At 41.0% G+C, this 26,541-nt stretch overlaps 1 protein-coding gene across 1 annotated transcript; it reads left to right on the top strand.

Moving 5' to 3' along the window:
- Positions 1–3,896: 3,896 nt before the first annotated feature.
- slc35f4 (solute carrier family 35 member F4) lies at positions 3,897–24,043 on the top strand. The gene is made up of 4 exons (XM_078233858.1): positions 3,897–4,007; positions 16,149–16,341; positions 21,397–21,486; positions 23,802–24,043. Exons 1-4 carry the CDS (start codon positions 3,897–3,899, stop codon positions 24,041–24,043), a joined length of 636 nt encoding a protein of 211 aa, XP_078089984.1.
- Positions 24,044–26,541: the final 2,498 nt, after the last annotated feature.

The following is a 26,541-nucleotide window of genomic DNA, read 5'->3' on the forward strand; positions in this document are numbered from 1 at the left end:
TAAACCTTCTCTGAATTGCTTCCAATGCATTTACATACTCCCTTAAATAAGGAGACCAATACTGTACATACTACTCCAGATGTGGTCTTCCTAATGGCCTGTATAACTGAAGCATTACCTCCCCACTTTTGTATTCAAGCGCCCTTGCGCTAAATTATAACACTCTAAAAGCTTTCTTAATTATTTGCAGTACCTGTATATTAACCTTTTATGATTCATTCTCTGGGACACCCATGTCCCTCTGCATCTCAGAGCTATGTAAACTCTCATCATTTAGATAATGTGCTTTTGTTATTCTTCCTGCCAAAATGGACAATTTCACATTTTCCAACATTATGCTCCATTTGCCAGATCTTTGCCCACTCACGTAACCAATCTATGTCCCCTTGTGGTCTCTTTATCTCCTTGTTACAACTTACTTTCCTACCCATCTTTGTTTCATCAGCAAATTTAGCAACCATATCTTCGTTCCCTTCATCTAAGTCATTTATATAAATTGTAAAAAGTTGGAGGCCCAGAAGTGATCCCTGTAGCACACCAGTCATTACCCCTTGCCAAGCAGAAAATGACCTGTAGGAGGGAAATAAAACAAGTCGAGCCTTGGAGACTGTGTTGAACTTCAAGAAACGTTTTTATTCCACATGCATGAGGAAGAGCTGGACTCCGGCCTGAAATCTCAGGTTGCCTGCAAGTCCTCCTCTGCCTCTGCTAGATTGGTACAGGTTAATATACTTTTTTGAGTCACAAACGTTTACATTGGCATATTAATTCTTCGAGTTGGATACAAGATGGCTCTTCTAATCTCGTTATGCAGACTGCATTGTTCAGTACAACTTTGCTAACCAGTTCGTCGGACAGTTCCGTTTACCCGATTATAATGTCAAAGCGTTGTATTTGCCCAACAGATTTACAACGATGTGTTAATCGTTCCCCCCCCCCCCTCTGCTCGATGATCGTGTTTTACAGAAGACTGTATGGAGCCTGGCTGTCTTAATGCTGGTTCTCCCATTGTCGTGATAATTTGGAACGATCTCCTGCACATCAGAAGTTGTTAATCATTATCTGTCGGCAGAGCAGGCCGCTAGCTGTCTGCGTTAGCCTTTTCCTTCGCTCTGGTGAGGTCTGGATTTCTGGGCTTGCTCAATGTAGCCCTGCATGTATTATGCTGAAATTAAATAAAATATGAACGGACATACAAATTAAAATATAGAAGATACGATCCCTGATATTGCCCTACTACATGACCCATTTATGCCTACTCTGTTTCCTGTTAGCTCGTCCAGTCTTCTATCCATGCCAATATGTTACCTACCACAGCATGAATTTTGATTTTCCACAGTAACCTTTGATGTGGCACCTTATTAAATGCCTTCTGAAAATCTAAATACAGTACATCCATTGGTTCCCCTTTATCCACAACACGTTACTTCAAAGAACTCCAATAAATGATTTCCTTTTCACAAAACCATGTTGACTCTGCCTGATTACCTCGAATTTTTCTACGTGCCCTGCCATAACATCTTTAATAACAACTTGTAACATTTTCCCTATGATAGATATTAAGCTAACTGGCCTGTATTTTTCTGCTTTCAGTCTCCCTCCCTTTTGGAATGAAGGAGTTATTTTTGCTATTTTCCAATCTAATGGAACCTTGCCTGAATCTAGGGAACTTTGGAAAATTAAAATGAGTGCATCAACTATCTCTGGATGAAGTCCATCAGGACCTGGGGTCTTGTCAGCCCACAGTTCCAGTAATTTGATCATTACCGCTTCCCTGGTGATTATCATTTTCTTGAGACCCTCACTTCTTTCCCTTTCCTGATTAACAGCTATTACTGGGATATTACTCGTATCCTCTACAGTGAAGACTGATGCTAAATACCTGTTCAATTCATCTGTCATCGTCTTATTTTCCATTATTAATTCTCTAGCCTCATTTTCTGTAGGAGCAATGCTCACTTTGTTATTTTCTTTTTTCAATATCTATAGAAACTCTTACTATATGGCTTTATATTTATAGCCATCTTACTCTCATACTCTAATTCTCCCCTTCTCATTAATCTTTTAGTCATTCTATGCTGTTTTATTTCTGTCCAATCTTCTAACTTGACACCCACCTTTGCCCAATTATATGATTTTTCTTTAAGTTTGATACAGGTTGGGATTTTTTGACCCTGTTGCGGGGGGGGGTCCCTACAGCAGATGCTGCGAGCCATTCAAACCATTGACTTAGGTGGGATCAGAAGATCCGGCTGGCGGGAAGAATTAGAAGAATCCAGAAACTATACCTCTTTTATCCTGAAATCAAGGATTCTATCTTGATGCTTTGTGCTCAAAATATTTCAGAGAATTTATGAAGTCCATAGATCGCTTCTGAGCAATGATGGATATGAACTGGTCAGGTGCATAATGCCATGGTGTAACTCTTGTATTCTTGGTCAGTAAAGATATAACACATCTTTTCGCTCTTGGAGGAGATCTGACAGAGCTTATTAGAGTGCAGCAGAAAAGCTTTATAAAATTAATACAGTATGCTATATTCTGCATAATTCAGTTACACCATATGAGATCTCTTTGGATCTACATCAGAAACTAAAGGCAAATATAATTTCTTACTCAAATGATCATGTTTCTCACTTTGAGTACCATGTGTGAACGTCATAACTATTAATGGTTTTCTACTTCCACCGAGGTTGTACTAAAGGATTTTTTAATAAACATTAAAGATGATATATACCAATATTCTGTGTAATTTGTGTTTGTTACATAATTTACCCTTACATCCTACTCCTTAAATGTTGTGACTTTATGCTTCGATATCCTCGTGCTCTTTGTAAGTGTCAATGCAATGCTTACTTCCATGCCAAGTAAGTGGTGCTATAGATATTGAGAGAAACAAGCACATCAGTGTTGGTAACTGATGGTCAACTCAGCCAGGTAGGTAGCAGAGGTGCCAGTCACTCAAGTTTCTGGGGAATTTACGCCTCTCCAGGTAAAAGGATGGATGACTAATCTGCAGAAAATTTCTTGTGCTTCTGCTTTGTGCAGTATGTCAGCAACAGGGTACTGAAGGTATCTTTACAGTCTGAGCAAACTTGCGGAAGTTATTTTGCATAAAATTTCATTGTAATGAAGTCTTAGTTTCCTAGTTATGTAATGTGACTTTGTGCAAAAGATAGTTAAATAATAAAATATTCATTTGGTACTTTGAGTACTGCCTGCACACTGAAATGAGTAGGAGTCTCGTAGGGATTCTATGAGTCCACAGGATCAGTTTTCCTCAATATATGTTTTGGAAGGAAACTAACTTAAAGTGCATGTAAGAGGATACGGTTCAAGTCTGTGCCAGGACTTTGACCAGATTACCTGTGCAAAATATTTGTAAAACAAATTAGTAAAGTAGAAAATATCCTGAGTAATGGATGGAAATAATTGTACGAAAACTGGTTCAGAGCAATTTAATATAATAAGCATATTTAAGAGTTCCTTCACTCAAATCTGCCAAATGGCTACTAAAGGTTTTACTTTTAATCTTGGAATTTACATCATTCCCCATCTCTGGGGGAAACCCGAAAAAATGTTTTTTCTGTTAACAAGTAAAATTATTGAAATTAAATCTGTAAATTGAAAGGGGCATTCTTAATTAATAAAATTCATTCATGTGTAATGCTAATTCGCATCAATGTATTGTCATTAGCTAAAACTGGCATCTGCATGGGGATTATAGAAAAATATGAACATTTGGAAATACTGGGACAAAAGTTCTTTGCGGTTGTTATTATGGTACCATGGAGATTTGTTCACTTTAATCTAGCAGGATTTTGTAAAGCTTGTCTAAACCATTTTCAATTCTCTTTCCCTCCCCTCTCCCTATACAATAGATAGTTGCTGCAATCATGGCAATTACTGGGATTGTGATGATGGCATATGCGGATGGTTTCCACGGTGATTCAATCATTGGAGTTGCACTGGCTGTTGGATCTGCTTCCACATCAGCATTATACAAGGTAAATGTACTAAATTGTAACTCCAAAAAAGTAATCACCTTTCTGGTTTGGGGATAAAGGCTCTTAAGATTGGCACTCAGTGTCAGGTTAATATGACTGTGGCAAAGTCAATTTTGTCACACAACTTTGCTAAGTCAAGTTTTACCAGCTATGTATGCCATTCTACTTTTTCTGATGCACCTGTTATTTAGAAACCTTTTAGAAAATTCAGAATCAACAGTGCCCATAATTTACTGGTATAAGTCCCAAATTTGAAATGATTGGAAACTCAGTGGGGTTCACTGAGAAGGCTGAGTCAGTGACAGTCCGAATACCAATTCCCGAATCATTGCTGATACCAATTCCCAAATTAATACTAATGCTAATTCCCAAACCAGTGCTAATACCAATTTGCATGTTAACATTCATTATCATGGTGATGACTACTTTGAGTTTACTTTGAAAACTATTCTATACGGATACTGGCTCAAAAAAAATCTTTGAAGTGACAACCCTGCAGAGAGTAATTATGGAAGGTTTTCATGCTCATTGTAAGAAATGAACAATAATACTTGCTGATCTTTGTCAAATTTATTGAACAGTGGGTGGAATTTAATGCTTCCCTGGAGACAGGTTGGGAGGCAGGAAGGTGCTGAGATTTTCCTGACCCAGCTTCTACTCTGTCCCCCACCCCACTCAAAATTAAAGCTAGGTGCGAAAGATTGAGGATGACCTTTCTGTGTGAAGGTCATTTGAACCCTTAAGAAGCCACAAGAAGGAGCCACAACTTGTGTATTGATTATTAATCTACTGCTGTTGCTGGTATCGACTAGTTGATTTCCAAATTCATTGCTTATGGACAAAATAATTTTTATCCCCTGTTCTTCAGTTTTAATTTACAAAAAGTTAAGTTCAGTTAAATTAAAGTTTCTTTTTTCTCTTTTTTGGCCAGCGCAGACATGATGGACTGAATGGCCACTTTCTGCACTGTATGTTTTCTATGGGTTCTACACAATCTTTAAATGAATTCACATATAACATTTAAAAATGAATAACCCAACAGTTAGATTTTACAATATATAAATACCTTGGCTTCCTCCGATGTCCTCAGGTGTTGGAAGGAAGTGGTTATCTAACTTCAAGCCATCATAGAAATGTATTGCAGTTTCCCTAATGTAAATAATTAGTTTTACATCAGCTAGTTTAAGGCCTTAAATGCAAAAAAATAAAAATACTGGCCGCAATTTTGCACCCACATTTGCCATGGACGTAAATGGCGATCGGCCTCACCTCTGCCATTGGTATAACTCTGTTCGTGCTTAGGAAGGTGTGGATCCTCATAATACATCAGCCTGTCATTAGCAGATATTCCTGCTGTAACCTCCCTCCCCCCTTATTGGACTATCTGGTCACATTGGCAGGGTTTACAACAGGTTTTTAAAGAGGGAACCAGGTGAAGGGAACCCGCCAGGGGCACATAGATAAATACAACTCCCAGGGAGGAAAGGACATGAGGGCACTGCTCCCGGGACTGCTCTGACTATTGGGTTTGGGGGCTTCAGTTGGAGAGGCCCTTGGGGGGGGGGGGGTTTCCTATGCCCATGGGGAGAGGGGGTGTTCCCTGTGTGCATGGGATTTCTCCATGTTCATGGGAGGGATCCTTGTTTTTGTTTTTATTTCTGTTAAATCAAGGCACCATTAGAAATGGCGCCCCATTTTCTTGAAGACAGATGTTGCCGGTGGGGTGGGCTCTGCCAGTGTGATGGTGTGGGACCCTCCTCCAGCATTGATTTTGACAAAGTTTCAAAAAGATATAGCGGGAAAAGCCTTCAATGTACCTGATGGGCAACTTTTCCCATCCAAAGTGACACTTAGGGCAGGATTTTCCAGCTGTGAACACCCAAGACTGAAAATTCCCACCCGAGGTCAATGGAGCTTTAAATAGTCTGGCAAATTTTCTGTCCCACTTGCTATGATTCCTGCGGTGGGCGGGACGGAAAATTCCACCCTTAGTTTAAAAAACAGAAAATTCCGTCCATTATAACAACCGTGTTTTCTAAGCCAAGAGGCACAGATTATGCTTGTGGAAGTTCCAGGGGTTCACTTAACACGGGTTTACTTTACCTCCAGGTTTGCAGTATATACTCCGAAATCCCCATGATTTTCTGTTTTGTTTTGTCCTTAAGGAAAGCATGGACTTGATTTTAATCCTCAGGATGCATCTCCAGCGCACCTACTTCCAGTATTAATGGGAAGGGGCTTGGGGGAACCAGGGTTAACCTGCTTTCAGGAGACAAATTGGTCTCTGCATTCGCATAAGAAGACAATGTAATATAACTTCAAGTTCTTGTGCCTGTAGAGCAAATTTCCTACGCATACCAGTCCAGTTTTCCCTATTATACTGCCGTATCCTTCCATTGTGTGGAGCCAAAATTTGCACCAAGTGCTCTGACTGTCATCTTACTAAGGTTTTATATGGATTTACCATTATTTGTCAGATTTGGGGGTGTCCTTCAGTATGCTCTGGCCAGGGTCTCTAGAATGGTTGTGGTCTGCTGTGTTTTGCACAGGAGGAAGGTGCAGACTGCCTAGCATTGTCCAAGAAAGAGGAAGAGCTTGATGTGGCTAGTTTACCGGGGATGCTGCAGATAAACAGAGTAAATGAAACCATATGACACTCCAATGCTAAACCTTCTTGCCCCACCCAAACATTCCCACGGTGATAAATCTTTCCATCACATTCACGCAATTTGTTCATCCTCCACTCCGGTGATACTATTCTCCTGAAGATGCAACAACAGAGAAGGCAGAATAATGGAGAGTTTGAATAAAGTGTTTGATTTGTTTACAATTATAAATACATAATAACAATGACTTTATTATAAACACATAAGGGAATGTGCAGCTAAGAATTCTTCCTCTTGAAGGACCTGTGAGTGACCAAAGAGATTGGTGAAAACTGTCATGTAGGAAAATTTTCAAAATTTACATTGTGCAAATCTTGACATTTCAATTACTGGTGACACTAATTCAATATGAGTGACTGTTAGATAAGGAGTTAAATGTAGCTTTTGGGGTGAATGGGATCAAAGGATGTGGGGGCAAAGAAGGATCAGGTTATTGAGTTGGATGATCAGCCATGATCAAAATGAGTGGTGGAAGATGGTCTGGAGGAGCGGACGGAGTGTAGGGTAACGAAGTTTGCAGACGACACAAAGATAAGTGGAAAAGTGAATCGTGTGGAGGACGGAGAAGATCTGCAGAGAGATTTGGACAGGCTGAGTGAGTGGGCGAGGATATGGCAAATGGAGTATAACGTTGAGAAATGCGAGGTTATACACTTTGGAGGAAATAATAACAAATGGGATTACTATCTCAATGGAAACAAATTAAAACATGCTACCGTGCAAAGGGACCTGGGGGTCCTTGTGCATGAGACGCAAAAGCCCAGTCTGCAGGTACAACAGGTGATCAAGAAGGCAAATGGGATGTTGGCCTATATTGCGAGGGGGATAGAATATAAAAGCAGGGATGTCTTGATGCACCTGTACAGGGCATTGGTGAGGCCGCAGCTGGAATACTGTGTGCAGTATTGGTCCCCTTATATGAGGAAGGATATATTGGCATTGGAGGGAGTGCAGAGAAGGTTCACCAGGTTGATACCGGAGATGAGGGGTTTGGATTATGAGGAGAGGCTGAGGAGGTTGGGTTTGTACTCGGAGTTTAGAAGGATGAGGGGGGATCTTATGGAGACTTATAAGATAATGCGGGGGCTGGATAGGGTGGAGGCGGAGAGATTCTTTCCACTTAGTAAGGAAGTTAAAACTAGAGGACACAGCCTCAAAATAAAGGGGGGTCGGTTTAAGACAGAGTTGAGGAGGAACTTCTTCTCCCAGAGGGTGGTGAATCTCTGGAATTCTCTGCCCACTGAGGTGGTGGAGGCTACCTCGCTGAATATGTTTAAAGCGCGGATGGATGGATTCCTGATCGGTAAGGGAATTAAGGGTTATGGGGATCAGGCGGGTAAGTGGTACTGATCCACGTCAGATCAGCCATGATCTTATTGAATGGCGGGGCAGGCTCGAGGGGCTAGATGGCCTACTCCTGCTCCTATTTCTTATGTTCTTAAGAGGCTCGAAGGGCTAAATGACCTACTCCTGTTCCTATTTTCAATGTTTCTACATAAAATGCCAAGTGACACTGTGACATCTTCTTTGTTGCCAGGCCTGTGGGAGATCCCCATCACACCACCTTCTATGTGCACCACCTTGCCGATATCCAACATCTCATCCTCCACAACAGTTAGTGTAGCAATGACTGCAGAGAAACCCCCTGAATCTTGGTTCCTTTCCTCTTGCATTAGTTGTGCTCTCTTTTTCTTCTGCAGTGTGATAAAGCAGAGTTGAGTGTGAGAAGCAGAATGTGTGGAGATGATGGAATGACAACGGTTATTAAGGGTGTCTGTGAGGGATCAGTGTGACATGTCAGTAAGACGAGGACGAATATGAGTGTTGGGTGTCCCCAGATAGGGATGTGAAGTGGTTTCTGAAAAGAGAGGAATGAATGGAGCTTCAAGGTGTGTTGTTTTGCAGTGTTTTGCAGAAGAATGATGGGGAAGTCAGAAAATGAAAGTTGGCACCTGAAAATCAGTTACCACTTCCCTTTTCTGCCATTTTGAGGTCCTTAAACCTGAGACCACACTTCTGCTGCTGACTACTTTTGAGATTTCCAGCCATGCCTGTTTAGATTGTGTTGCTGGCCTTTTTCTCCCTTCTGCAGGAAACAATATGCTTCTTTGAGTCCTTACTGCCTCCAACATCATCCCCAGGGAATATCAGAAAACTAGGGGCAGCCTTCCCGCACTGTGCTTCCATTCGTCTTCCTGCAACCTTCTAAAACAATGTTCAATGCATCCATTCCAATCCCCCCAACCCCTGCCATTGTCTCACTAATTAGAGATTCTTCATTTTTAGGAATGGGTCATCCTCACTCCCACATTCTGTGATTGGTCAGGACAGCCAGAAGCAAGATGCTAATTTCATGGCTGAGTTAAATCATAGAATCCCTGCAGTGCAGAAGGAGGCCATTCGGCTCATCGAGTCTGCAAAAGAGCATCTTATCCAGGCCCACCCCTCCCTGCCCTATTCCCGTAACCCAGTGCATTTACTGTGACTAATCCACCTAATCTAAACATCTTTAGACACTAAGGGGCAAATTAGCCTGGCCAATCCACCTAACCTGCACATCTTTGGATGTGGGAGGAAACCGGAGCACCCGGAGGAAACACGAGCAGACATGGGGAGAATGTGCAAACTCCACACAGACAATCACACAAGGCTGGAATTGAACTCGGGTCCCCGGAGCTGTGAGGCATTAGTGCTAACTATTATGCCACCGTGTCCCCCACTGCTTCCACAATCAGGTCCCAACCTGCTGCCCCCCCTAATCAGACCCCTACCAAATCCCGGTTTGAAGGGGCCAATTCAACTAAAATTCTGCTCATTGACACCTTTTTTTAGCATCATCTGAAACAAAGGACAATATTACTCCCTCTATTCCTGTATTGAAATGAATAAACATAAGTGTTCCTAGAATAGAACTCTGAGACACTACTATCAACGTCCAATCACTGAGAACCTGACTTTAAACCTTCTCCCCAATTTTGAATTTGGTTTTCAAGCCTTCTCTTTAATCCCTTCACCCTCTGCAATAGTCTGCTCTGTATATCTTTTCAAAGTTAACATACACCACGTCCACTGTATTATCCATCCAGCATCTCCTCAAAAGATTATCACATGATATTCTTTTCTGAAGTTAGTGTTACCGACATTCAATTCTTTTCTTTTTATTTAGATATGTTGTCATTTCATTCTCGATTAAAGAACCCAATATTTTACAACCACAAATTTTAAACTAATTAACCACCTTGAAAAGTATTTGCCACTGTCCAGTGCTGTGCCATGTATTGTTAATATAAGACTGAGATATAATTGTCAGAGTCACTGTCAATTGTTACATTTCTTTCTATTGGCTGTGCAACTCTTTGGGATATCCTTAGGATGTAAAAGATGCTATATAATTAGAAGTTCTTTTTCTTCTTCATATAAAAACATAAAAGGAAATGGGCAAAATGCTCACTTAGAAATACTGGACTAACAGGCTAGTAAGAAGTTTAACAACACCAGGTTAAAGTCCTAACAGGCTAGATCAGAGTAGGACTGGAATAGGGCCCTTAGTTTTCTAATTTCACAGCTGGCAAATTATCTTGATACTAGTTACTACTGCAGGCCTCAAAAACCCATATGAAGCAGGTTCCTATTTTACAAGAACAGCACAAACTATTATTAATTTGCAGAAATGATTTCCAAGGATTGTTATCCCAGTATCTCCCACCATGCAATTTTATTACAAACACGTTGGAATCACCACAAGGATGTATCTTACTGATAGCTGCAGGCCGGACAGCCCACGCTGTTCCCATAGCAATACTACATTAATGAGCAGAAAACAGAGATAATGAGGTCAAATTGGCATCAGTCACCAAATACCTTTGAGAAACCTGTTCATTTAGCTTAACTCTTGATCTTATAACACGCTCCATGCTACTACTGACTGCTTCTGTGATTTCAAATCCTAAAAAAAGGCCCAGAATAAAACAGAGTGGAACTTATATTGATGCTTACAGTGATAGAGGAGATTGATGTACGGGGCAAAACTTTGAGTTGTTAGCGCACACACAGGCGATATCATATTGGCTGCTCATTATTCTAATAAATTCTATTCAAGTTAAAGTTAATTTATTAGTCACAAGTAGGCTTACATTCACATTGCAATGAAGCTACTGTGAAAATCCCCTAGTTGCCACACTCTGGCACATGTTCAGGTACACTGAGGGAGAATTTAGCATGGCCAATTCACCTAACCAGCACGTCTTTGGATTGTGGGAGGAAACCGGAGCACCTGGAGGAAACCCACACAGGGAGAACGTGCAAGCTCCACACAGACAGTGACCCAAGCCGGGAATCAAACCCGTGTCCCTGGCGCTGTGAGGCAGCAGTGCTATCCACCGTGCCACCCTCAAATAAATAGATCTGAATATTGGGCAGGTGTACCATAGCCTCTGACACAATATCATCCATTTTATACCACTATTCAAATCTCTACTCACTGAGGACTCTTAACATTCACACTGTCTTGCTCTCTGTTGATTGGTTAAACTTCTCTACTTTGAAAAAGTCATAGCTCACCAGGAACACCAAGGGATCTTGAAATTAAACCGATTACTCAAGTTTCAGTAAGATGGGGAATTTCACAGTCTGCTTAATTTAGCTCTTAGCAGTGTCAGCAGTCCTTCTGAATTTAATCTGCTAATAAATCTCCCAAGAGATTGTACTTGCTGGAACGTAACAGCACATATGGCTGTTAATCAATTCCTTTTGGGACAATTGCTCCGTGATACTATATCTGTTTGGACTGAGGGAGAAAAAAATCATTTGGTGAGAAAAAATAACATTTTGTGAGAACCTGATCCATCGGCCGAGTTCCTGTAGTGTGCCTACCTGCTTGTTGTTGTAGCTTGTAAGTCAACAGAACAAATTCAAGAATTTTGAGTGGAGCTGGATTACCTCAAGGAGCCCAACCTTCTATCTGGAGAAACAACAACAAAGGGTTGAATTTCCCAGCTGCGTGAAAGTGGTCTTGGAGGCCAGAGGAGGGAAATGATAATTGGATTAATTCACATTAGGCTGCTGTGTCACATGTTCCCAACTCTGTACTTTTCCTGGAGATGGACTCCCAGCAGCAACAACTCCTGCCCAACTGCAGCGGGTAGCCAAATAGGCATTTATTACAGCAATTAGCCCTATTTTGGAGCTCACGATATAGGGTGTTACTTATTAGCATGAATAGAGAATTGGTTAGCTAAAAGGAAGCAAAGAGTAGAGAATTTTCGGGTGCTGGGTCTTCAACTATTTACAATCTATATCAATGACTTGGATGAAGGATTGAATGTATGGTTGCTGAAGTTGCTGATTACACAAAGAAAGGTGGATATGGCATGCTAGACCCCGAGAGTCCAGTGGAGCACCAGCAAACACTCAGAAGAGAGGGGCATCCTGCCCCTCCCACTCAATAATGGGTCACCATCCCCCCCACACCGCGCTGGCATGAGGGTGACTTGACCCCCCCTCCCCCAGCCCCCTACCCACTCAGGCCCTGTCACCCCTACAGAACCCCCACTCAGGCCCCTTCCCCCTCAAACCCAAGTCAGACCCCTTCAGACCACCCACCCAGCCCTGGCAGACCTTCTAGAGCCTCTCGTCTTATCAGTCTGCCTTCCCCCTCAGATGCCCACTCAGGCCCCCCTTCAGGCCACGTGCCTTGGCGTGCTAATTTCAGGTAGCCCTATGATCAACATCTTCATTCCTGCCTGTCAGCTGTGAAAACTATGAAGTGGTCTGGTCACTTTAATCTCCATGCGCTCTGGTCACCTGGCCTTTAATATCTCTGCAGCACTCCATTCTGCAACAGAGATTTCCCTTTCTCTCTGTCAGAAGTTGCGGGTGTGAGCAGACCCCTTTGAAGTTCTCTGACAGATAGGAGATGTCAATTGCACTGGGGTCGGGGAGGGGGTCCATTCTCCAGTGCTGTGCTCTCAGTCCCAATATATTCACACAGCTTTGATTTGAAGTCTTTGAGCCTTTCTAGCAAGCTGAAAATTCTGAAACCCCCTCTATTCCATTGGAAACCTTTGATCTGTCAATTTCAAAGTGCAGTACTTTGAAAGAGGCTTCCATAGGCAGCTTAATGTATTTCTATTCAGGCTGCAGTAAGCTGTGTTTATGTATATTTCCATACACGCTTGGAGGATACATCTCAAGTACCTCCATTGATCCTAACCACAATGCTTATGTTTACTCTAAGCTTGATTGGCAGCTGTGGTTTCTTCAAAAGTGTCTACAACAGAAGAAGTTAAACCATTTATTGCTTGCTGCCTGTAGCTGCTATCCCCCTCCTCATTCTTGACAGACTAATCTGTCTGTGATATTTTCTTAGAAATCTTAGAAGAAATCTTAGAAACCCTACAGCACAGAAAGAGGCCATTCGGCCCATTGAGTCTGTACCGACCACAATCCCACCCAGGCCCTACCCCCATATCCCTACATATTTACCCACTAATCGCTCTAACCTACGCATCCCAGGACACTAAGGGCAATTTTAGCATGGCCAATCAACCTAACCCGCACATCTTTGGACTGTGGGAGGAAACTGGAGCACCCGGAGGAAACCCACGCAGACACGAGGAGAATGTGCAAACTCCACATAGACAGTGACCCCAAGCGGGGAACCGAACCCAGGTCCCTGGAGCTGTGAAGCAGCAGTGCTAACCACTGTGCTACCGTGCCGCCCGTTTTTAGGAAAACCTGTTACACATTGGCTTTCTCTGTAGCCTTCCCATCACCCTGGTAACATGAATAATATCTGCCTTGCAACCTGGTAGAAATGCTAATTAGTTATCCCATAAACCCCTATTGTCTTTTATCTTGTAAGTAAATGGATAATTTAAAACACAATTGTTTGCTACCCAACATTCTTAACAGTTTTCTGAGACTTTGTGGGCTCACAGTTTATCCACTGTAGCAGACAGGATGCTGCTATTGTCTCCAAGATGTCTTGCACTTTCTTCCCAGTTAAACAATCTGTCCCCCATTAATCTCTAACAATCAAACCACCCAGACTTGCTGCCAGGCAGATGTCTGACTAGGTCACATTACCCCTTCATTTTAAGTTAAAGATATAGGGCAAGACTTTTCCACTTTTCCCTTGGCAGATATGGCGATCCCTTCAAATTCCAAATGACTTTGATGGGACCGGAAGATCCTGCCAGTGGGAGGGGCCAGAGAATCCCACCCATCTTTTAAGTCTCATAATTGTAACAACAATATGTAGAGCATTCCCCTATACTATATTCTCTGATTGTACAGGAACAGGACTGAATATGACATGGAACCGGAAGACCCTCAAACTTGGCCAATTCATATTTACCCTGACCATATACAATTAAGCATCAGTGTTTCATGCAATTTGAACTGTTATGTGCCAAAAAAGTGGACCTTGAATTAGCAATTCCAATGACTCTCATCTGGTATTAGGGTTGTACATACCGGTGGCCTGCTGGGAGGTCAAAGAAGATGCAGACACTCAAAATTAATCTGCACTCAATTGACTCTCGCATCAAAATATCTAACAAAAATGCAACAGGGACTATTCTTTCAGAAATGCAACTTTTGATTGTATCCTTGTATAATTTTTATTCTTGTTTCTCCTTTGATCAATGTTATGGCTACCCTGTCAAATGGGCCTTGACCTTTTATCCTTGGTTCATAACAAATAAAAATAGTTACATGCTGTCAGTGAGTAGGACTAAATGCACAATCCATGACTGTGTGAAGGTTGGCAAGTCAAATGAAACAAGCTAACTTATTAGAATACATGTGTTGCTATGAGATTGATTGATCGTTGCCATCACAAGATTGAATTATCACGAAGGATGGAAAAAACAATGGCTGTTTCGTCTTGAAAGGAAATAATTCTGTGGTAAATGTGTTGAACTATGTAAAATATAAGAAACAGCACAGAAAAGATTCATTGCATCAAATTAAAACAATTATTGCTTCAACTTAAACCACGACTAAGACAAAAAAGGAAATATCTACTGAATCACAAAATAATTACGGAGAGGAAAGCTGTTTGACCTGTGTTCATGATCCAAAAGTCTCGCCACTGAAGCGTCCCATTGATCCTTACTCCATTTCATTTATTGATAGCTGTTAATATGAATACAAACTTAATTCAGGACTACATTTACTGTTTTACTGGTCTATACTTTGGATTTTTTCCCGACAGCTATAATGTAATTTATAGTAATTTTCCATACGATTTGCAATCTTTTGTAAGAGGCAAGATCAGGATGGCTCGTGTAGAAATTTAAAATGTCACAATGACGCAGTTTGGGATGTTCATCTGTGATTGGGTCCTTTCTCGGATAGGATTGAAGAAATTTACTTCCATTTGTTTTATTTCCCAGAACAAACATCCTAACCTGGACAAAGTAAATATATCAAAAACTTGATTTGCAGGATGGAAAAGGCTGAATAAAATAATGCATCAATTTGTCAAGATTGTACCATGCAAGTGATGCAAAAGCATGTTTTGAGATGCTTTAATGCAAATTAATTCATATTTCTAACAAGTAATAGTTTGGTGATATAATTTATGCTGTTCTGAAATTATTTTAAGAGCACAACAGTGTTGATTTGAAGGCTTTTTTATACTTCACAAGATACAAGAGGGCAAATTGCTCTAGAGTTTTCATTGGTTGATTTCTACTGATTCTTCGAAACTAGATCTTGGAAAGTGTTTTCTACTGACTCTTCAAAACTAGATCGTATCTTGGTGTTAAAATTGGTTTCAACCCTTCTGATTTATTGATGTCACCATATTCATTATTACTGACCACTTAGTTCTAATGAAATGATTCTATAATTACAATAAGAACTTTAATGTGTTGTTATTCTAAGTTATGAATCACATTGACGATTTATTCTGAAAAACATGGACCATGTTTTCAATGGACATGTTAATTCCAACAACATTGTTACTTTTGGTCTGAAGGATGGAAGACTAAGATAGTAACAAGCCTCACTTGTGCCTCAAATAGGGAATGGCCAACAAGTTTTAATAGCAATAATCAAAGTATGTGCAGAATGTACAACACCATTGTAAACAATAAATGATTAATTTTTGGTCAAGGCACACACTCCTGCTCCCTTGTTGGTCTCTTTCTTTTGGAGGGATCAGCTAGAGCATGGGTCTGGTAACGCTTCTCCCAGCAGTTAAATTTCATATCCTATACGTTACCCTTTGATAATCAAAGTAGTTCTTTAAATCCTTGACAACACAGTGAAATGTTATTGCTGGTGTACGTAGGCCCTTCTCCATATTTGTAAAGTACACGATGAATACAGATATTGGGTAACTACTTGGTTGATTAAATAGTTGCTTGCAATTTGCTTTTACCATTAAATAAATCTTATTCAGGAGTTTTTGATGAATATACACCATTACAAAATGGCCTCATTTTGATTTTCTTATGTCTTCCAGGTTCTATTTAAAATGTTTCTTGGAAGTGCAAATTTTGGAGAAGCTGCCTATTTCATTTCTACACTAGGTTTCTTCAATTTAATTTTCATATCATCTGCACCAATTATACTGTATTTTACGAAAGTGGAGTACTGGTCCTCATTTTCTGCTTTGCCTTGGGGTTACCTCTGTGGTATTGCTGGCCTTTGGTTAGGTACGTGATTTAATGCATCTTTAATATACTTTAGAAAACTATTTGTTTTTATACTCCTATCCTGAAAATAACAAAACAAATCTTATATAACCTGAATTATAATTTGCTTCATGATTTTTAAGTTTTAATTGCACATTGACAATATTCTGATAAGTAAGATTTAGTGAATCAGAATGCACAATTCAGTGTAATGCTAAAAAACTCTCGTTATCATTGAACACATTTACACAGTGAAAGCAGTTGTTACAATATGTTTTGATGAGTAAGATTTTATGATCCTTAGTGCACAATTCAGTGTAATTTTAGACAACTCTAATTATCATTGAACCCATTTACACAGTGAAAGCAGTTGTTACAGTATAGTTTGTTTCCAAAACCAACATTCTATATAAATTGCATTGTGTGAATTAGTGTCCGTGGAGCAAGTTGTTTTAGATGAACAACATTGAGGACCCTAAAGGACTGTCCTTAGCATCCCTTTATTAATCATAAAGCTCATGCTAATATTTATCCTGTCTCATTTCTAAGTATACACATGCCAGACAAAAAAGTTAAAATATACAAAGTTTTCCTTAAACTCCCTCTATTAGATATCCAATCATATTCTAATTTTCTACTATAAAATAATTACTTTGTAAATGCTAGAAACACTCAGAACATCAGGCAGCATCTGTGGAGAGGGAAATAGACTTAATGGGTGGGATTTTCCAGCTCTGATACCAATAAGCAGCGTTGCAGGTGGCATGGGAAAATTTGGAGAGCTATTGACTTTTAATAACTCTCCAAATGTTCCTGTCCTGCCCACGACAATGCTTTTTAGTGCTGGGGCTGGATATTCCCACCCAACATTTCAGGTCAATGACCTTTCATCACTGATAACATTTTAAAAGTAATTAGTTAACTATGAAGAATATTGAGATGTCCTGAGTGTTTGGAAATGCTATCGAAATGGAAGTTATTTTTCATGTGTTCAGTTTATAATTAATTTTTTTAAAAAAATTATTTCACAAAGGGATACTCATCCCTTTATTTGAATTGTAACTTCTAATTAACCACTAGGGCAAGTATTCTAAATAGAAGAGGTCTAAGTCCTGAACATCCATTAGGGTGGTCGCAGAATGGGTAGGTGGCGGTGTGATGGGGCGCTTCTTAATGCATCGGCACACAGCTGCTGCAGCTGACCCTACTGAAGGTGAGAGGGCAGTGGGGCAGGACAAATGGCTCATTGGCATTGTGGGAATGTCACCAATGTCCCCAAAAACACGAGTGAAACTAGGCCAGTGGGTTGGGGGGACAGGCAGGGAGGGTGCCAATAGGCATTTGAGTTCAGATGGCTGAAGACACGCATTGTAGTATTCACTTCTCAGTTGGTGCTGATATCACAGGATGAAGTAGATACACAGGTTCTCCAGGTGAAGTTTTGAATTCTTCCAACAGAGTCAGGCTTGGTGGACAGGCTATTGTTCTCCCAGGAGGAACATGCTTCTTGGTGGCTCGCCAGTTGAATGTGACAACTGCAAACTGCCTGTAAGACTCAAAGATACAATGTTAAAACTGTCCAAAAGGCCAGAGGCATGGACCATGTGACATGGCTTGTTAATGGTTAATTGTAGCTTAATGAGTAGTTTGTGTGCTTCTGGCCAGAATTCCATTGTTCCTCCATAGGAATAAGATGAGGTGGTTGTTGGCATCTTTTTTCAGTATAATGAGTTTTGAACTCTATTGTGATGGTTCGGGATGGGGGAATCAGTTTTCTTACACTTCCTCTGCTTTCATTAATTACAAGAGGTTTGTACAATGAAGTGTGAAATTCCAGAAGCTGAGAAAAGAATCATTTTGTTCTTGACGCCGCTGGGGACAGCCCCAGACAATGGACCAACCCTGTTTTAGGTGACTTGTAGCAGCCATCTATTATTTGTTCAGTAGAAGAGTCAATTTCAAAAAAATAGCAATAAGGATAAATTTTCTGAATGTACAGGGCAGAATTTTACTAGTTCGCCCCGACCATCAATGGGCAGAGTGAGCTGGTAAAATCGCAAGAGAGCCGAGAAATCAAGATCATGCTCGATTTCTTGGCTCTCGCGATCTTACGGGAGCCAGATTTCCAGCGAGGTCAGCCTCTCTCCCATTTCTAGCAAGAGACTGAATAATGTATTTAAATTTGTTTAAATGAAGATTTGCATCTGTCTAATGAGCCCGGCGCTGAATCATCCAAATTGCCTGCGATCAGTAGGGTGAGAGAGGGGAACCCGCTGCCACTCTGCATCAGATCGGTGGGGTGGGGGGGAGCGCAATCGGTCGGGGCAGCGGGGGCTAAATTTCCAGGCAGTGTGGGGCTCGTAATTGGCCATGGGCCCCTGCAATTGGGGCGGGGCGGGGACTGTGTTCAGGCTGGCTGCAGCAGTTAGATCTCTCTCTCTATCAGTCCTTTGCTGTTGCAATTGTGTATATGCAGCATCAGAGGTCTGCACATGCCCAATAGCTCCCTCTGCTGCTGGCTAATGAATTAAGACCTGCACACTGCCTATAGCACTAGAAATGGTCTCGCCCATCTTTTCATGCACTACGTGCACAAGATGGGGCATAAAAATGCACCCAAAAAATGGATCTGCAACTCTCCCATCTTCATGCTAGCTGGACACTTAGGCTCACTCTCATAAAATTCCACCCACGGGGTTGGGTTTCATTTCATGCCATAGGAACCCAATGAGGGCATTTAAGAGTCAACCACATTGTTGTGGGTCTGGAGTCACATTTAGGTCAGACCAGGTAAAGATGACAGATTTCCTTCCCTAAAGGGAGCCAGATTGTTTTCTTTTTGCAACAATCAATGATAGCTGTCATGGTTACCATGACTGAGACCAGATTTATATTCCAGATTTATTAATTAAATTATAAATACAAATGTGGCACCTGCAGAGTCACATTTGTGCAGCTAATGGTTGCCCATACCACGGGGGAGACCCAATAGCCTAGTAAATTCATGTGCCCACTCCTCTTGCTTCTCTCTGCATAGACTTAAGTCATTGAAATAAGAACATATAAATAGGAACAGAGTAGACCATACGGCCTGATGAGCCTGCTCCGCCATTCAAAATAATTGTGTTGATCTTCTGCTTCAACTCCACTTCCCCGCCCACACCCTATTGATTCCCTGAGAGACCAAACATCTGTCTATCTCAGCCTTAAATCTAATAAATGTAGAATCCACAATCCTCTGGATAGAGAAATCCAAAGATTCACAACTCTTTGGTGGGAATTTTCCCATCCTGCCCGCCATGGGAATCATTGTGTGTGTGGGTGGATGGGGGAGGGGGACGGAGGAGGAGGAGCTGCCATGCAAAGCTTCGTTGACCTCTGGTGGGATTTTATGGTTTTGGGGCAAGCACGGCTGAAAAATTGGGCCCTATGAGTTAAGAAACTTCTCCTTAACTCAGTCCTAAATGATCAGCTCCTTATCATGACACTCTGTCCCCATGTTCTGGATTCCTCAGCCACAGGAAACAGCCATTTGACATCCACCCTGTCAGGCCCCTTCAGAATGGGGGTGAGAGTGGGTTTAAGGGAGGGAGGAAGGGAGTAGAAAGGTGGGTAGCACTGCCCTCACACTGTGTCCTTGAACTGCTCTGTTGTTGCAGACCTGGTTTAAGGAAGTGTCACAGTTCTGTGACCACCTCCTTGGTGAAGCATAGCCACAGCAGGCACTACGGCTGGCTGAGGTGGTGGTGGAGAAGAGTTCTCAAAGTCAGTAGGTGGATCTGACCTACTGTTAAGAGTCTGCCACGTCCTCCTTCTGCAAACAGCTACTCCTATCTTCCATCTCTGCTCCATCTGCACAACATGCAACAACAAATTAAGCAGCAACTATAGCTGCCATGATTGGGAACAAGTTTTCTGTGTAGAGATCTTTCAAATCCACACCTCTCCTTGCTAAAGTGCAGCACCGCTCCTACTTGAGTGAGAATTTTGTGGGCTTCTCTACAAACACAATACACAGTGCTTTCCACCAAATCTGCAACAGCAAAGGAAAGTCAAAAACACCTCACCTGAAAGTTGAGGTGGTCTTTTTAAATAAGACCAGTGGGGATTCCCTCACATGTGAGTGTTTAAGGAAGGGCATTAATAGGACCTGCAGTTCAGTGCCAAATCTGCATTAGACATTGGCTAACATTACAATCTTTCCACTCTGCATGCTTCCAACAACAATTAAAACCTGAAGGAATGAGACAATACACTTTCAAAGGTAAATATTAATGCCAGAGAGTTTGTTGTCAGTAATTAATACTTAATACTTAATATGGGAGTAGGCCCTGGGTGGGATTGTGGTCGGTGCAGACTCGATGGGCCGAAAGGCCTCTTTCTGTGCTGTAGGGTTTCTATGATTCTATGAATACACCCTGAAAAATTCAATTACAGTTGAATGGACAAGCTAACTTTCTGATTAGCTTAATGGGTAACTAGTTGCCAGGTATCACAACGTTGCATCTTCATGTGTTTCAATGGTGAGTCTCTTGGCGAGATACCGTTAGAACAAAGTTTGTGCAGGAGCAGGGAAACTTGGACAGACACTTCCTGCGTAGATTTTTATGCAGTTGCTGGAAGTTGCTGTCTGATTTACTCTTTATAATGGCAGTGCCGTTAGCCTCATTGGCCCATATTTCATAATGAGAATAACAATGTGTTTCATCTAAGATCTAAATTTTATTAAAAAATGTTTTGACTGAAGAGTTCACACAGGTTTTAACAGAAAGAATTATTATTGAGTTGGACAGGATTCCAATTATCCATTACTGCTGTTTCCATTGATGATACTGGGCTTGGGCATGGGCCAGTTATAATCTTCAAGAAGGTAAATGTCAACCCTCAGTAGTCTTATTTTAGCACAAAACAAGTTGGGTTTGTTTGAAAGCCACACCCATTGAAACAACAGCTCAGATCAGTTTCCAAAGTCACACTGCTGTCTATTTAGTCAACAAAATTACTGATATCTCCCTCAGAGTGCAAAGGATGGAAATCATTAGTATCGGACTCATTTTATTTTCTTTCTTTGTACAGCTTTCAATATTCTCGTGAATGTTGGTGTTGTATTAACATATCCTCTGCTAATTTCAATTGGAACTGTACTGAGTGTCCCTGGAAATGCAGGTAATGTTTTCTTCACTGTGCACTGCTCTCCTATTCTTTCACTATTAAGTAAAATTACCAAATTGTTTTTCTTATCCTCTTGGATACAAAGGTTTTTTCTTCACAAACTGTCCAACACACTCTCTCTCTCACACACTCGCTCTCACACTCACTCTCACACTCGCTCTCACACTCGCTCTCTCTCACACTCGCTGTCTCTCACACTCTCTCTCACACTCTCTCACACTCGCTCTTTGGATACAGTTGCATGCTTCAGATCAAATGGCTGGTATTCATCTGTGAACCTTAACAGTGGTTTTTAGCTAAGATCTCAATCAGCAGAAAAGTAATACCATTACAAATTACATTAATTACTCTGGGTTAGGGAAGAAAAAAGAAACCATCCAAAACACCAAACAGCTTTGATTGAGAGGCTATGAGCTCAGCTGTCCATAGTTGAACAGACAAAATGGCCAAAAAACATGCATAAAGAAAAATGCAACTCAAGCAAGCCAAAAACATAATGAGCTCATAGCCTCTCAATCAAAGCTGTTTGGTGTTTTGGATGGTTTCTTTTTTCTTCCCTAACCCAGAGTAATTAATGTAATTTGTAATGGTATTACTTTTCTGCTGATTGAGATCTTAGCTAAAAATCACTGTTAAGGTTCACAGATGAATACCAGCCATTTGATCTGAAGCATGCAACTGTACCCAAAGAGCGAGTGTGAGAGAGTGTGAGAGAGAGTGTGAGAGACAGCGAGTGTGAGAGAGAGCGAGTGTGAGAGCGAGTGTGAGAGCGAGTGTGAGAGTGAGTGTGAGAGCGAGTGTGTGATTTGTGAGGAACATCAAATGGAGTTTAAAAATCCACTTCCTTAAACCAGTCTTTAATGGTGATGAGACATTTCTGGGGCAAACCATGGAAAATAAAAAGAAGAAAGGTCGAGTCTTGTTGGGTGATGTTTGTTCACTTTATAAACCTTCATAGGTCTACAACATGAGCTCCTTGAATTGTCACCATTGGCCAATCAGGAGGTGCAATCTTCACAGTCCTGGTGCATCTTTAGGGCAGTGAGTTTGCCATTCTCTTTGCCTTCATTAGTAGTACTCAAGCACAACCACTGAAGCAAAAATTACCCCTTTAATTGCTATGTTAATCAACTGTAATACCCATTGTGAAGACTCTGCTCATCTGTTGGCCTTATATCAGGAACCTCAGGTTTTTTACCTTCTATCATGATTTTGAACACTTCCATCAATTCCCCTCTCAATCTTCTCTGAGAATAGCTTCTCCAATCTAACTCCATAACCAAAGTTTCTCATTCCAGTAACCATCCCTATCAATTTTTTTCTGCACCTCATCCAAATCCTTCACAAAGTGTGATGCTGAGAATTGGACACAATACTCCAATGGAGGCTGTACCAGTGTTTTACAGAGGTTCGTCATAACTTCCTCGCTTTTGTACTCTATGCCCCAATTTTAAAAGTTCAGGATCCTGTACAAAAGCAAAATATTGTGGATACTGGAAATCTGAAATAAAAACAAAAATTGCTGGAAAAACTCAGCAGATTAAGCAGCATCTGTGGAGAGAAACAGAGTTAATAACGTTTCAGATAGCGTGACTTTTCATCTTCTGATGTCATTAATATTTATCAAGAAGGGCATTGGTCCCTGTACTGAGTGCTGAAGAACCCCACCTACCTCCAGTCCAAAGAAGAACAGTCAGGGAAGAGAAAATGAAGCAGCCAGAGCTCCTTCACCGAATAGCTATCGGTGGCCTCTGCATGAAAATTATATGTGAAGGCTATTCTCTGCTTCAAATCACTCAGCTAAGTTTGTATCCATGTTGCCACTGCCCCTGAGCTTCAACTTTGCCCATTCCTGCCCGACTGCCCACGCCAATCATGTTATGGTTTGGGCAGTGTATTGTTGGAGTCAATTGACTTATTAACAAACTCAGTTGACCCTTGATCATTTATTTAAATATCAGAGTGGACTACCGATTTTGGTGCCCCTGTTATGGGGGTGAGCTCTGTGGTGGGTGGGAAGATCGTGGGATTGGATGGTGGGAAAACACGCCTGACAGGGGCACATAAAACCAAACCCCTAATTTACGTTTGGATGACATACTCAAATAAGTTAGACATAAAATGCAACATGCTAAAGCCGATACAAAAGAAAACAACAGGATCGTTTGTGGACTAATTTTGAGATATTTCTGAATAAATTGCATTTGGTTTTCCGTAACTATATCAGGTTAGACTGCATTTAATTTGTAACATGAGTAATATGTTGTACAGGAACATTTTAACTGAATTCAGACATCTTTTCCACACAGCTGTCGACCTTATGAAACATGAGGTAATATTCAGTATGGTGAGGTTGACTGCAACTTCTATCATATGCATCGGCTTCCTGCTCATGCTTCTTCCTGAAGAATGGGATGAAATAACTTTAAGGTTTATTAATAGATTAAAGGAGAAGAAAAATGAAGAACAAACAGAAGACACCACAGAGTCCAGTGTCCACACTCGGAGCAGAAGCAGAGCAAATGGAACAGTTTCAATTCCTTTAGCTTAAAAGCAGCTAAGTTTTTAAATGCACGAAGATGTATATTCTGTGAATATAATTTAGTTTTGTGAGACTTAGTATGCTATTATGACAGTATTACTTTTTGAAGCAAAGATCTATGGTATACAATACAAGTATGATACAGTTAATAAATTATAAAGAATACATTATTGCAAATTAAACTTTATAAGGTTACATGGGAATGGGTGTTAATGTCTAATAAAGTTTTTGTAAAGGTCCTTGCATTGGGTTTTTTTATGATTTATTTAATGATACAGTTCTTAAAAAGAGCATTTTTCCTTTTTGATTGTTGTTACTGCATTCAATTGTATTCTAACACAATCAAATTAAAAGACTTATAGAGCACATGTGAGAGTGTCCTGCTTTGTCATGTGTGGATCATACTGTGACTTATTTGAATACTGTTCAAGTGCTGCAGTTAATGCATGGGAAATTTGTACAGACAATTCATTATAATGAGATGTGCAAACAGCTAATGCTGCCCATTTTGCTTATTGACAGGGGGTTTGGGGGCTGCAGGCAGGAAATCAGAATTCGCTGACACCACTTAAAGGAAACCTGCACCTTTTAAAGTGGAGATGTAACATACCTACAGGCAGCAGGACGTATTTGAAACTGGATGACATGTCTCACATGCAACATGGGAGGCCCTTGTTCAGACAGTTGGCAAGAGGAGAGAGATCTTGCATTCCTCGGAGGTGGGGGTACAGAAAGTGCTCCATTCAATAAATGCATTGGTAATGGGGAGAGGTAACTCTGGAGGGCGGTTGCACCTGGGACCTGGCTGCAATGGTAAAATAAGTTTAATGACCTTCCCTGGATTGTCAAGGTAAGGCTCCTAACTCTCAGCTCAATTAATCTCTGTTCATATCTGTACCAGCTATAACTCCACCACTCCTAATCTCCGTTTCTTCTACTTCTTCAGTGCAGAGATTGTAACCAAGGTCTGTCACCTGCTGCAGACAAAGCTAGGGCCCCAAACCAGTCACATGGTGATCCTTCCTGTGACTGCCACTATGGTCTTGAATTTCTATTCCACATTGGTTTTGGTAAGAATATATCTGCAGAAATTGTTTATGCTAGTGGGAGGATCAATAATCATAGGATACTGATTTAAGATAATTGTCAAACAATCTTTAGGGATTGGTGGGAGATGAGAATTTATTTCACTCAGTGAGTTGTTACCTGGAAGTGGATTCAATAATAACTTCCAAAAGGGAAGGGGTATATACTGGAAAAATTATTTGCTGGCCTAGGAGGAAATAACAGGGATGTGAGACTGATTAGATAACTCTTTCAAAAATGCTGACACAGCCACAGTGGGCTGAATTGCTAAGATCAGTGCTGTATGAGTCAATGAATGCATACATTTCTTCTGTCAATTTTAGAAAGACAATTCTACATAGCTGAAACCAGCCTTCAAATTCTTAATATTCCCTATTCCCCTAACTGTAGCAACACTGAATGTCAGGATATCTATATTCATAGAATCATAAAATGGTTACAGCACAGAAGGAGACCATTCAGCCTGTCATGCCCATAATTGTCCTCTGCAGGAACAATTCACCTAGTGCCACTTCCTCGCCTTTTCCTTGTAGTTGCTCATTTTCCCTTTTAGGATATTAATCGCACTTCATTATGAATGCCTCCACCACACGCTCAGGCAGTTATTGCAGATCCTAGCCACTCGCTGCATGAAAACATTTTAATTCATGTCACCTTGGCCTCTTTTGCTATTTATAAGAACATAAGAAATAGGAGCAGGAGTAGGCCATCTAGCCCCTCGAGCCTGCCCCACCATTCAATAAAATCATGGCTGATCTGATAGTGGTTTAGTTCCACTTACCCGCCCGCTCCCCATAACCCTTAATTCCCTTATTGATCAGAAATCTATCTACCTGTGACTTAAACATATTTAACGAGGTAGCCTCCACTGCTTCAATGGGCAGAGAACTTTATCTTACATCTATACTTTATCTATAGACAACTTTATCTTAAACCTGCGCCTTCTGATTCCCTATTTTCTTTACTAGTCACAAGTAAAGTTTACATTAACACTGCAATGAAGTTACTGTAAAATTCCCTTAGTCGCCACACTCTGGCGCCTGTTCGGGCCAATGCGCCTCGCCATTTTGTCCACCACTGGGAAGCTTCTTCCTATTTACTGCATCCACACCCCTCATTTCTGTTCACGTGTATCTGATCTCCACTCAACCTTCTGCTGAAAGCAAAACTGGAGCCCTAAATCAGGGATGGATAATCCTTCCTGTGACTCTCAAGGCCACTCTTGTCCTGAATTTCTGTTCCACATTGGTTTTGTGGAATGGACTGAAGAAGCTGTTCCCTGTAGTGGGATCATAATTGTGCAATGTTCTTATTATTTTATACTTTACTGGGCAGTCATTAAAATAAAAATAATCAGAGGACATTGATTTAAGTTAATTGTAGGATAAATTAAGATAAATGGAAGCCTTCACTTGCTGTGA

This window comes from Mustelus asterias, chromosome 18 (genome assembly GCF_964213995.1).
Source record: "Mustelus asterias chromosome 18, sMusAst1.hap1.1, whole genome shotgun sequence".
Classification (NCBI taxonomy): Eukaryota; Metazoa; Chordata; class Chondrichthyes; order Carcharhiniformes; family Triakidae; genus Mustelus; species Mustelus asterias.